At 41.2% G+C, this 13,719-nt stretch overlaps 1 protein-coding gene across 1 annotated transcript; it reads left to right on the top strand.

Annotated features, from left to right (window-relative positions):
- Positions 1 to 4,241: 4,241 nt before the first annotated feature.
- Positions 4,242 to 4,720, top strand: LOC308154350 (B-type lectin plumieribetin-like; the record flags this gene model as incomplete). Its single annotated transcript, XM_080527513.1, has 2 exons — positions 4,242 to 4,331; positions 4,454 to 4,720. 2 exons carry the CDS (start codon positions 4,242 to 4,244, stop codon positions 4,718 to 4,720), a joined length of 357 nt encoding a protein of 118 aa, XP_080383639.1.
- Positions 4,721 to 13,719: the final 8,999 nt, after the last annotated feature.

Here is a 13,719-nt window from a genome sequence, read left to right as displayed (position 1 = left end):
ACTGTAACATAACAAGGTACATTAATAATAATAATTATTATTCATAATAATTACAATTTACAATACAAATACAACAATTGGGGGTCCCTCAAAAAAAATGTGGGCGCGCTGCGCGCACAAGATCAACCACCAAGCCCTCATTCTGACCCAGGAAAAACCCTGGTATGTACTGTATAACATGATAGCCATCTATGAGCAATGCACTGTATATAAGATAATGATCAAGGGTCTTTCTGCTGCTGACCAAGGGGCTGAGTCCTGTTGATAGGGCCAATTTTTCTTTAAGAGTCTGTAGGCTACTGTATTTGTTTATTAAGATTTCATAAATAATAAAATTGTTCTTGTTGTATAAAATGTTAATTATTTTCATTTCTTGTGCTGGTTTATTATGAACAACATGTAAAATTGCAGGAAACTAGCACAAATAATTGGGTGGGAGAGAGGGGCCGCCGCTGCCAAAACGCGCACAGTTTTGGGTCGCTCCACCGCCAAAAAATGTCACTCCAAACTTTTGGTGAAACTTGGCTGCCCTGGATTTTTTTATCTGAGAGAGACCCCACACATGAAGATAAAAAATCATGGATTGAACATGGATTGATCGTATTGTGTGTAGTGTGCTCTGATATTCCCAATACAGCACACCACATACATAAAGACCTGTCCTACGACAGTAGAGTCTCGTCCCCCAAGCCAGCAATCTCACGTGATCAGGGTAGTAGTACCCTGACTGACCTGTAGAGGCAGCCATGTGCAACAGGGCTAATTAAGTGCAGAAGAACAAAAAGAAGAAGACGCATCAGCCAGCTCACTTCTTGATTGGCTACATTCCATTCCACGTCACAAACCACGGAGTCAGTGACTCAGGAGTTGTCAGTTTTGACCACACACAACAAGACTTTTGCTCGTAAATATTGAACACTCATTCATTCATTCATTCATTCATTCATTCATTCATTCATAATTACGATTGTCGGCCCCGACCATTTTCCGAGCTGATTGCCGAGAGAAATTGACTCTTAACACACCTCACACCACAGGATAACCTTGTAGGATAATCTTTAGAGCCACATTATAGTACATTATACCAGTGGCGGGCGGTGCATTTCACACCTAGGCCTTCAGTGATGTCCGACACAGTCCTACCTGAATTATTCTACCTCTTAATACCATCGTTATGGCGCCAGTATGGCGTATCAGTATGTCCCTATTTTTGCTCACCCTTTCGTTGTGAAGCTCCGTTTCCCTGCGCACTTGTTCGTTGAGCTGTAAATCCACTCGGGTGTCCCCAAAGGTGTTCAAAAGCACCGTTGCTTGTAAGTGCCCAGCCGTGCTTTGGTGTCTCGTTGCTGCCTTGGATAGACAACTCAAGTTTGCAAAACCAGTGTGGCTCCAAACACCCGATCGATCTGTTGCAAATAGCAGGCATTGCCAGCAGTACAATTTGCAGTGCCTTTCGGAGCCTGTGAGCCAGGGGTACCGCTCGTAGTTAGCGATCTGAAAGTGGTGGACAAACCCTTTTCCCCGCTGAGATAGGCTCGCTAGCGTCGGGGTTGGCCGTTCTCTGATAATGTCTATCTTTTCCTGGAAAGTTCTTCTAGAAAATGGCGTTGTTTTAAGATCTGCCACCAAATCTGCCTCTTCTCCCCTTCAGCCATTGTAGCTGCTTGTAGACAGTATAAATATACACAAATTAGCTAGCTACGCATCTCAATAGTGCGTATACAATCAAAAGACGTGCTGGGTGCTGACATCATTGAGCCTTACAGCAGGCGCCGTTGTTGCTATTGCTCGCCAACTCGAAATCTACGTAGGTTTCCACTAGGTACGCCACAGGTTTTCTCGTTCAACTTTAAGTTATGGCGCTTTTCCACTATCGGTTCGGGTCAGCTCGCTTCGGCTCGCTTCGGCACGCTTCGGCACGCTTTTGAACAGTTCTGGTTTTCCACTATACACAACAGACCAGGAACTAGTAGGAGGAGTAGGAGATAGTAGGCGGAGTTACGCGTCATAACAGCGCGCCATGGTGGTGACGTATATTTTCACGAGACACAACACAGCCACAACAACAGCAACATGGAGGAACTTGAAGCTATCGTATGCCTTTCCCTCGGCATGTGGTATATTATTAACCGTGGTTTTTTGGAGAGAAAGAGAAAGAGAGAGAGGAAGCTATGTACACATAATAAAGTCATGTTTTTTTAACCCTTAGATGGCGGTTAGCGAAGAAATCTATGAACATGGGATGACGATTTCCATTGACCAATCAACGGTGTGCAGCGTCACACGTCACACGCAGCCTGGCAAAAAGGTTCCGGGTCTCAAAAAGGTTCCTGCCCACGATGGGTAGCTAAAGAAGCGACCCGACCCGACCCGACCCGACCCAGGCCGACAAATGGAAAAGCACCAAAGAAGCAGTCCAGCCCGGGCTGACCCGGGTCAGCTCTCTAGTGGAAAAGCCCCATTACAGGAGGTATTCGCGGCACGGTTTATTGTGCAGGCGGGCAGATTTTGGAGCCCCCTGGCAACACATTTTGATTGGATAAAAGCTCTAACATAAAGGCCAGCCCTCCAAATCTCAATCGGAGGCTGGAAGCAGCGCAACCAAGAGGAAAGCTATGAAATGAAGAGAATAGACTATGGGGAATCATTAATACATATTTGTGGAAAAAATATATAAAAATAAAATGTATATTCTGATGATGTTTAGGCCAGCAGAGAAGGCCTTGCTGGCCCTGATGGCCCACCACTGCATTATACAAAGTAGTATACGTAATAAAGTCAAAATAAAAATAAGGGTTGTTTCAGTTCATAACTATACTGGTCAGGTTGTGGTTGAGGTTACTCAGAGGACAAAGTGGGATGTGAGAGTGATGCTGCCTGGCCCTTTACACACTGAGTACATCTCTCCCCACCCTGAGACACTATAATAGGGCCAGTTTCACAGACAAGGCTTAAGCCTAATCCTGGACTAAAAAGCATCTTCAATGGAGATTTTACATTGAAAGTGTGATTTAGTCCAGGACTAGGCTTAAGCCTTGTCTGTGAAACCGGCCCGTCACATCACACACCATCCTAATCCATGGAGCAATCCCTGCTCACATAACAACAAAAACGAAACAAACAAAATGCAAGCACAACCATTAGAATGCACGCATACGTATGGCACAGTATTGTCAGTGCTTTCGTCAACAGCTAATGTAAAGGCCAGATAACTGCTTCTTCAGCCAGCTGTGTTGTCAGATTTCCTGCTAGCTCCCATCCCTCGGTCTGCGAGTGTTTCTTGACAAGCTGACATTGTTAAAATGTTTCTGGTCAGGGCACACCTGTTCACATACCTTCTGCTGGCTTCCACTGCTGCATCATTTGTTGCTGTAACTTTTGCAAAAAAAAATTCTGTTGAGAATGCAGGCTGCCTTTTAATTCTTGGACTTTTCTTTGCTTTTCTTGGTGGCTAAGGTTAGCATACTTGGCCATACTTTGGTGTCCAAGTGCCGCCGTAAATTATATTCCGTAAATTGTACTCCTTGGGCACTGCCTTGTAGCAAAGACATACCAGCTTGTCTCCAATAAGCACAAACATGTATTCACTTTCCCATCTCTCTTTAAGCAAAACAAGACATTCGCTGTGTGGTTAGCTGGCCCCTCTCCACATTCATAAACTGGTTTTGCAGAAGAAAGGAGCCGTGGTATATTTTACAAATTGCCCCAAATATAGACATATCTTGTGATAGAAGAGATTGGGTTATGGCTTGAGAGAGAGGGTGTTCTCCATCAAAGGGCTCCTCTCTTGGTTCTGCCTATAAAAGCTGCTGGTTCTGAAGGAGACGACACTTCACCTCGAGCTGCAAACTCATCAGACTCAACATCCACTCCACAGCCGGCCTGTGAGTATCAGAACTGGGATCTGTCGCTCTGTCTTTTACAGTTCTCTTCTCTTGGTCTGTGAAGCTGAATCATGATACATGATTTCTCTCCTCTTTCTGCAATAGTATCAGAACTGTGTGGCAATAGTTTCTGTGTTATTATAGTTCTCTGCTTCCTTGAAAATCTGCTCTGTTTTCACTGTCTCCAATACATCTTTTATATTTGGATTTACTTCCACATTGTTCATATTCTGTTCATGTTACATGCATTTTGTAACGAAAAACTAATCAGCAATCTCTCTCCATGTGTGTAACTCACAGTAGAAGAAGTTCCTTCAAGCTTATTTATTGATCTACATAACTTGTCATTGCAGAATCATGAGCAGGAACTACATGTCCAAGTTTGACGAGCTCCGTAAGGGAGACTACCTCATGTCCAACAACAAAGAGTGGAAGGCCTGTTTCCAGGTGAGTGTCTGGAGCCTGAATGATACTATACTATAATATTAATAATGTTATCATTTACACATAAGGTTGGAGCATTGCAGTGCACAGTTAAACCCATGTTTCCATCCTATCTGTCTTTCTAGGAGGACGGCAACTTCGTCATCTACAACTGGAAGCCCGTGTGGAACTCCGACACCGCTGGCCAGCGTGACGCCCACCGCCTGTGCATGCAGGAGGACGGCAACTTCGCCATGTACAAGAGGGACAACAAGATGATGTGGCACACCAAGACCCAGGCTGGCGGCTTCAAGATGGCCCACTTCTACCTGCGTAACGATGGCACCATGGTGGTGGAGAGGGACGGAGAGGAGGTGTGGTCCTCTGCCCGGGACAAGGGTTTCAAGCAGTAAGTCTGACCGCAGCTCGACCAGGGAGAGGAACGATGACTGCACATTCCATCTAGTGCTATATTATGTTATCTCCCTTGTTCAATGTTCAATAAATAGTTTTTTTTAATTGTATCTACTAGTGTTGTCTTTAATGACTCTGATCTATCAGAAGTATGCGATGGCTGTATTAAAATGAATGAGGGGGAGAAAGATTATTTCCTGGCTATGAGTTTGATCAGAGAACGAAAAGGGAGCAAACTTGGAGAAAAGGGAGCAAAGTGGGCTCCAGCATCAGGAACAAAGTGGGAAATTAAATCTGGCATTTCAACAATCTCCCATATAGAATGAATGCCTTTCACTGAGATAATATTTTGGTTCTCACTGCAAAACAAGTTCAATGGCTCTTTTGACTTGGTGAGGCTTGGGGTTCTCTCCCTGCTGCCAGTCTTGCCTCTTGTTAGTGCTGCCATGTCTGATGAAAGCAAGCAAGCAAACTTGGAGAAAACTGAGCATTTGCGAGGCTTCACAATATTGCCGAGTTGCGGCCCAGTTCACCAGACCGTGTCACATTATGTTTTTTACTGTGCTGCAGTGTTCCTTTTTAATTTTCTGCATACTGCAGGCAAGATCATGTCAGGCCCATGACATAAATACAAAAAGAAACAAAAAAACAACATTCTTGTTTTATTGTCGTTCTTTAATTACATTGTTTTCTGTTTAAGTAGAACATGTCCAGTACAATAAACAGCCAACCAGCCATATATTTCAACACATCCTCTTCATATATTGGGACCGCAGCATTCCATTATGACACTTAAAAGTCACTTGGTGCTAGCAAGCGGAATTCCCATTGCGTGACTGCTGCAACTGCTGCCAGTGACCCTGGAGCTCCAAATTCCTGCAATAATTGACGGGGTTCCGAAGATGGACGACACCCTCCGGGTGAAAATGACAGTTTGACATTCGCTACATGGGCCTCCTCTTACTCCACTTCATGAGTGATGTTCTGTCCCACCTTTCCACCCTGAGCAAAATGTTTCAGAAGGACAACATCACTGTGTGCCAAGCAGTAGAGTGCCAGGAAGCATGTTTCTGGGATATCACATCCCTGAAGATGACGATGGATCCGCAAATGGCCTGGTTCCACCAGGCTGTGCAAGAGAGCGGGGTGTACAAAGGCGCTCCACAATGTAACCCAGTCCATTCTGGAATCTGAGCAGACGGTGGTAAACAGCAAGAAAACTCATTGTGTGTGTGTGCAACATGGATAACATTAAATAAAAGTAGATGTTTTTTTTAGATAGAGTTGGCGCATGACTATCAATTGCCCAAACAGATTCTATCATCACCCGCCATCTTGAGGAGCGACTGGAGGACTTGCAGCAAGGTGGCACTCTCGAGGTTTAGAGCCCTTGACCCTTCATCGTGGCCAGTTTGCGACCATGCTGACCCAGTTGCCAGGGAGCAGTTCATGCAGGCAGGAGTAGATGACTTTAGAGTGGGGGCCACATTTTATCAGGAGCTGTTAAGTAAAGCAGACATTCTGGTTGACAGTGTATTCGCTGAGTACAACCAGGACAAAATATATGCCCAGGGAAGAGCATCAGTACCGATGAGAGAGCTCTTTATGAACATCTTGAAATCAGTTGTGTAGAACAGTAAGAGTGAGGTGTGTAAAATGTATAGGATGTGTCAGATTTGCTGAATGAGTCAGTTGTGCTGAAGGATTTGGTTGTAGATAAATCTGTTGGTTGTTAGTTGGTTGAGTTGTTTAGAATTGAGACTGTTTGAAATTCTCAAACTGTCATCTCTGTATTTTTTAGAGGAAATGAGCAAGAGATTCAGGAGCCTGACTTGATCCTTCCCATGAGCACTGCAGTGTGCGAGAGAGGATCTTCAGCTCCAAAGGCTTTTGTTCTTGTCTGTGGAAGGCCCTCCACTGGAGCAATTTGATGCAGAAACCGCCATAGGTGGTGGACCACCTGTCAACGAATCCATCGGCCAGGATTTAACCCGTGGGAGTTTAGGAGTGGGCTGGAGGAAGATTTATTAATTTGAAATAAAGGAGGGGTGGAGGGGGTGGAGGGGGCGGGGTACTTACCCAAAGCACTTTTTGTAAATAATTCATATTGTGGCCAATCTTAATTGAAGGAAAAGAAATCGCTGATTACCCTTTCATAATAGTTTTAAGTAATATTGTTGAATGAATAGATTTTTGAATACAGGATACGTCATTATCAAATCAATAGTAGTCACATTTGTTATTTGCACTAACATTGTTTTTACAAACATTTTGTATTCGGATAAGTAACTTGAGCTCTCAGACAAGTAAAAGATAGCCTACGTTTTTTTTTAGGTAAGATAAGTACCTGAAAAAACGTAATGTCAAGCCCTGATATATATAATAAAAGTAGCCTATTTTAGATAAATATATATAGCCTATATATTATTTATTTATTTCATGTTATATAGCACAAGTCACACACCAAATGCAACTCCATATGCTTAACATAATAAGAGTTAAATAGTAGGTAAATAGAAAAGAATAGAGACAGGGTCCATAGATGCCTCCTCAGTGTCACAAAGCACACATTTACACATTACATACTTCAGGGCTCTCAAGTTTTGAACAGAGTTCAGAGTGAGATTTTGGCGGCGGCGGGGGGGGACGGGGTCTGATCTGATAAATGACATCAATTTGTAAAAATAAATAAAAAAAATAACACACACACACACAGTCTCAGCGTCAAAGGATATGGTCTTCTCCCACGTCGACCAGTCTGTAGCCACTTCGAGATGTGAATGATCAATTAAAATAATATGTCCTCTTCTGTGTAGCGAGCATCTGAATCAATAGCTCCAGTCAGCCCGTGTCGTTGGAATCAGAACGTTGTTTGTTGTAGCGGGAATATCAAAATGTTACCCGGATACAGCAATGCTATTATTTTCTGATTGGCTGTTCGGTAGCTATATTTTTTTATTCGATTAGCTGGTGCGTGGCCTTCTGAACTCTAGGGGAACCAGAGGGAACTCACTTGATTCTCTACCTGTTCTATTTTTAAAAAATAGCGGCGCAACTTGGTGGGCGCCCCTGGTAATTTCTCTGCGTGAGAAATACAAGGTGTGGCGTGTGAGCGTGTGAACGGATTGAAATGCGTGTGTCTCACGCCCAATGCGTGAGACTTGAGAGCCCTGGGTCTAGCTAGCCTTTGACAGGGTGTGGCGTGTCTCTGTGGAGCCAGTGGTGTAGTCCAGTTTTTTCAAGTGGGTATACTGTGATTTTTCCCTCCCAGCCTCATATTATTGTTCATTTCGGAACGCCATAAAAATCCGCTCCCTGTCTAACGTTATAAATTACATGTTATAAGGCTGATCTGTTCATGATAGTGCTGCATTTTGACATATTTCATGTCGCATCTCCCCCCTTTGATGGTGTAGCCTATGACGCTATAGTCAGTCCCAATGGTCCAAAATTCAAGTGCTTCGTAACACAGACGGGGTGAATTTTATGAATGAAAGTGAAAGTTCTGTCACAAAACGCTGTTACGTATCCTCACACATTTTTAAGTGGGTATATGGAAATCCTTGGCCTTTCCTAGTGGGTATACGGCGTAGTCCTGCGTATCACCTAGACTACACCACTGGTTACAAACATGTTTTGTAAATATTCATCCCTTTTGTGGCCAATCTTAATCTAAAAGGGTTAGGGTTAGGGTAATCACTGATTACCCCATTGTAACAATTTTAAATAATTACAAAATATTTTTTAATGAATACATTTGAAAATGAAGGATTCAATAGTAGTCAAATGTGTTATTTGCATACACACACTCACTGGCCACTTCATTAGGCACACCTTGGGGTTGGACCCCCTCTTCTGCCTTCAGAACTGCCTTAATTCTTCGTGGTATAGATTCAACAAGGTGCTGGAAACATTCCTCTGAGATTTTGGTCCATATTGACACTATAATATCACACAACAGCCCGTCTGGCACCAACAACCAATGCGAGGTTCAAAGTCACTTAAATCACCTTTATTTCCCATTCTGATGCTTGGTTTGAACTTCAGCAGATCGTCTTGACCATGTCTACATGCCTAAATGCATTGAGTTGCTGCCACATGATTGGCTGATTAGATATTTGCGTTAACAAGCAGTTGAAAAGGTGTACCTAATGAAGTGGCCGGTGAGAGTATAATAAATTATTATTAATATTTATTGCTTTTTCAAAATCTTTGGATTTGGACAAGTAACTTGAGCTCTCGGACAAGTACAAGATAAGTTCACTTGTCCGAAGGACAAGTACCTGAAAAAGCTTAATGTCAAGCCCTGTATTATATTATAATATAATTATATATTAACTCATATATATAATAACTAATATTATTAATAATAGTAAATAATATAAATAAAAACAAAAGGTGAGCTGGCTGTCCTCACTGGCTACTTGGAGCACTTTGAGCTGCAACGTTTGCAGGAAAAGGGCTATACAAATAAAAAGTTGTTATTATTCTTTTTATTATTATTATTATTATTATTATTATTATTATTACTGTCAGTCTCGGGGTAACTGCCAACTGAAGTATAAGAATATATACAATAACAATGCTACAATAAATTGGTCTACATGGAGAACAAGGGGAATAGAAACTATAAACGACTTAGTAGGAGGGGATACCATTATTCCATGGCACGACTTCCAAAGTAAATATAAGTTGGCCAACGCTGAATATTTCAGATACATGCAGCTAAGAAGCTACATAAATCTAAATTTTAATTTTAAATCATTTGGGCAGCAGAGTACAATTGAGGATATCATATTTGATGGAGAAATTGATAAGAATTTGATAGGTAAAATGTATAGAACTCTACAGAAGACCTATGTAGCTGAAAAACTGTTAGAAAGTAGGATTGAGATGTGGAATCGAGAACTAGGAAGAACAGATATAGGTTTAAAATGGAAAGAGTGTTGGAATACTACAAATGACATGACAGTTAATGAAAATCTACGTTTAATCCAATATAAAATAATGTATAGAGTCTACCACACGCGAGATAAAATCCATAAGTATTATAGTAATGTATCCGATAACTGTTTAAAGTGTGGAAAAAAAGACTCACTAATACACGCATTCTGGGAGTGTCCCCGAGTACAGAAAACCTGGGTTGACATAGAACATTGGCTCTCAGGGGTACATAAGGAAAGATTCAAATTTGATCCTTCAATCTGTCTTTTCCAGGATGTAGCCACAGTAAGATACCCTAGGGGGTGGATAATTATGTACTCATCAATTATATTTAAAAAACTAATACTTGGAAGTTGGAAATCAAGTAAACCTCCAACACTACAACAATGGAAAAACGAAATTCTTTATTATACCAATATAGAGAAGAATTTAGCCATAGACAATAATAAGAAAGATCAGTTTGAAAAGATATGGGGAGAGATAGTGAAGGCCTTAGCTAAGACGTAAAGATAGTGCAAGAAACATAGTACTAAGAGATTGATTAGATTATGCATTAGAAATATTAGTTAGATAAGTATAGGGGGTAAACTGGGATAAACTTTAGACGGTTTAAAAAAAGTGGGGCTTTGGGATGTTAGGATGTGTTGTGATGTTTGTCAAGGTGTGATGTGTTGTGATGTTTGTCAAGTTGTGATGTGTTGTGATGTATATCAAGGTGTGATGTGTGGTGATGTATGTCAAGTTGTGATGTGTTGTGATGTATGTCAAGTTGTGATGTGTTGTGATGTATGTCAAGCTGTGATGTGTGGTGATGTATGTCAAGCTGTGATGCGTTGTGATGTATGTCAAGTTGAGATGTGTTGTGAGGTTTGTCAAGCTGTGATGTATTGTGATGTTTGTCAAGTAATGGGTGCGTATAAATGTTGTGGTGTATTTAGGTTAGGATGTGGTGTGTATAATGTTTTGTGTAAAAAGAAAATGGAAAATAAAATCTTACAAAAAAAAGAATATATACAATAATCAACTATTCACAATAAACATATTCATTGTTCTTACAATATATCTTATTGTAATGTTACTTAATCTAATTCCCATATTCCCAAATCACAATACACAAATCTCCTTTTATATCATTACTACTGATTCTCCTTTCTCAAACCATAAATCTCTGGCTGCATTCGTAAATTCTCTACGAGAGCGCCGGAGCGCACGCTGGGTTCAACGTCATAAAGGCAGGGTTCGAGTTATGTGGGCTTCAATGGGAGCTGATCGATCAGGTGTGTGGACACGCCCCACACGAAAGGAGACGCAACGTCATCTGCCTCTGCAACAACAGAAACAGCATTATTATTACAACATCATGTAACCTTTCCTTGTTCCACACCCTGCTGGGCATGCTTTGAAAATTAAATGGTTGCCCGAATTAGGTACAGCTCCCCAATGCATTCAGTTATGCATAGAAATGATCAGTATGTCACTTAATTAGCACGGCATCTGTACATCTGACATTTGCATTGGCTCAAGTGTGCATCAACTTCACACTGGGATATTTAGTCACTCACATTTAAAGTCATAAAAGCATCTTTGGGCTTGAATTAATCACAGGCCCAGCTCACTAGAGAAAAGTGTCTTGTGTTGCCTGTCTGCTTTTTGTGCTTGCTGTTGTGTTCCATTGTTGATGTCCGTTGGTGCTTTTGTTGTATTGTTTGTGTTGCATGCATGTGTTTAATGCTTATTGTGCTTTGTTTTTAACATGTTTTATCTTTCAGCCCCCCTCCCCTTTCCCCTTATTGCAGGCCGGCATTGTAAATAAGAATTTTGTTCTTAATTGTCTCGCCTCGTAAAATAAAGGTAAAATAAAAAATAAAAAGATCTATCACACTTTCAAAATATCAAGTTATCTATCACACAATCAAACTATCTATCTATTTATCGATCACACTTTCACAATATAAAATTATCTATCTATCACAGTCAAAGTATCTATCTATCTATCTATCTCGTAAAAAGTGGGAACTAATATTTCCTAAAAGAAACTTGACGGAACTGTCGTTCGGGATGTAGTTTCCATCTGTGAGACATTTTTGACGCACGTATTACCTAAACCAGCCTGTAAACCTGCTCGCTACCAGGTTTGCTCAGAAGGATTGCAGCGAATTATTTGAGCCACATTGATGGAAGCTGAAATTAGCGCCCGGATCTGATTTAAACCTGGATCAGAGTTAATCACCCTACGTGGAATACCCCCCCAGGTGTGTTTTACCTATTTACCTTACCCCTATGGTGTACAAAATAACAAGACAATATTTATGTTTCAAATGTTTTTTATTGCAGCAAAACATCTTATACATACAGTATATTGTTGTGTCAATGCTAATTTTCATTTATATGAACGAGTTATAAAATTACACTCACGTATTTTCACATATAACAGATAATACAAAAAAATATAGGATTGCACCTTGAGATATGGAACAGTATCAAAAAAACTAAAAGAGAAAGGAACCTGTGTTTTATTCTCGTGCTGGTTTACTCTACTGGGGAGAGGAGAACCTGCCGAGGAAGAGGATGGACTTGGTCTTGTTGTGTCTGATGAAGAAGAGGAAGGGGTGGTCTGTGGTGAAGTGTTCCTCTCGGGGCATACAGTAGCTATCCACCATCGTTCCGGTGGCGGCGGCAGCCTCTGTCCCCTCCTCATTCACCTCCACAAAGGCCTTATGGCTTCAATGGGAGCTGATCGGTCAGGTGTGTGGACACGCCCCACACAAAAGGAGACGCAACGTCATCTGCCTCTGCAACAACAGAAACAGCATTATTATTACAACATCATACAATAACCTTTCCTTGTTCCACACCCTGCTGGGCATGCTTTGAAAATTAAATGGTTGCCCGAATTAGGTACAGCTCCCCAATGCATTCAGTTATGCATAGAAATTATCAGAATGTCACTTAATTAGCACGGCATCTGTACATCTGAAATTTGCATTGGCTCAAGTGTGCATCAACTTCACACTGGGATATTTAGTCACTCACATTTAAAGTCATGAAAGCATCTTTGGGCTTGAATTAATCACAGGCCCAGCTCACTAGAGTACCGACCTTTATCCCAGTCCTCCTCACTTTTGGTGTTTGGTATGCAGGTGCTGACAGGGACGTGCCACTTGCTCTTCACCTCAGCACTGTCCACTGTTAACCAAAGAACCTGGTTAGACTCACTACAAGGAGCAAATGGGTTTTATTGACAAAGATAGTATCATTGAAGATACAACAACATTTAAATCTTACGGTCTTCGCTATCTTCAGATCTCCTGTCCTCACAGTTCTGGATGTGGTGTGATAGCTCACGTTTGGGCATCAGGTGGCGGGCATTGAAAGGGCAGGTTTTCAATGTCTTGGCCAGTTCTAGGTGATTCTAAAAAGACGAAAAAGATGCTTTACGAAAAAGAGCATATTTGAGAACATCTCATTTGAGATTTCAATGTCTGCAACGGCAGACTACTCAGTAGTTATTCCAACAGTTATTCCACGACAAGCACTACAGTTCTTACCTTACGGCACTTGATCAGATGGTATGGGAAGCGGCTGCCACGGATCTGGTGGTTCTTGTCATATGGACACTGAAGGACTTTGTTTGGGTCACTGGCATCTTTCACTTCTATGAGCAATGGTAAGAGAAATGTGAATGAGAAATCAACATCACTCAATTCAAACGTTGGGTAAAGTGTGGTTCTTTTTAAATATACAGTAGTATATAAGATAGGAATATGTGAAAAAGATAGGAAGGACATCCTAAGAAAATCTTTGTCTTTTTCAATATTTTAACATATGGACATTTGATTTGAATTTTAACAATATTGAGAGATGGTGGCAATATAACTAAACAACTAAAACTTGAAACATCTTCAGTCTTAAAATTCAGATAGGCTATAGTTTTATGTAATAAAAATGAATAGTTTAAAAGATATCACATCATGTGTGTTCCATTTCTGCATAGCAGTGACACCTTGTTAGTTCTAGATTCTATTGATATAAATTCCAGTAATTAGCATGTAAA

This window comes from Nansenia antarctica, assembly GCF_963989245.1.
Source record: "Nansenia antarctica genome assembly, chromosome: 3".
In the NCBI taxonomy this organism is placed as follows: domain Eukaryota; kingdom Metazoa; phylum Chordata; class Actinopteri; order Argentiniformes; family Microstomatidae; genus Nansenia; species Nansenia antarctica.
The sequence above is the reverse complement of the archived record's forward strand: the minus strand, read 5'-3'. Positions and strand labels throughout refer to the sequence as shown.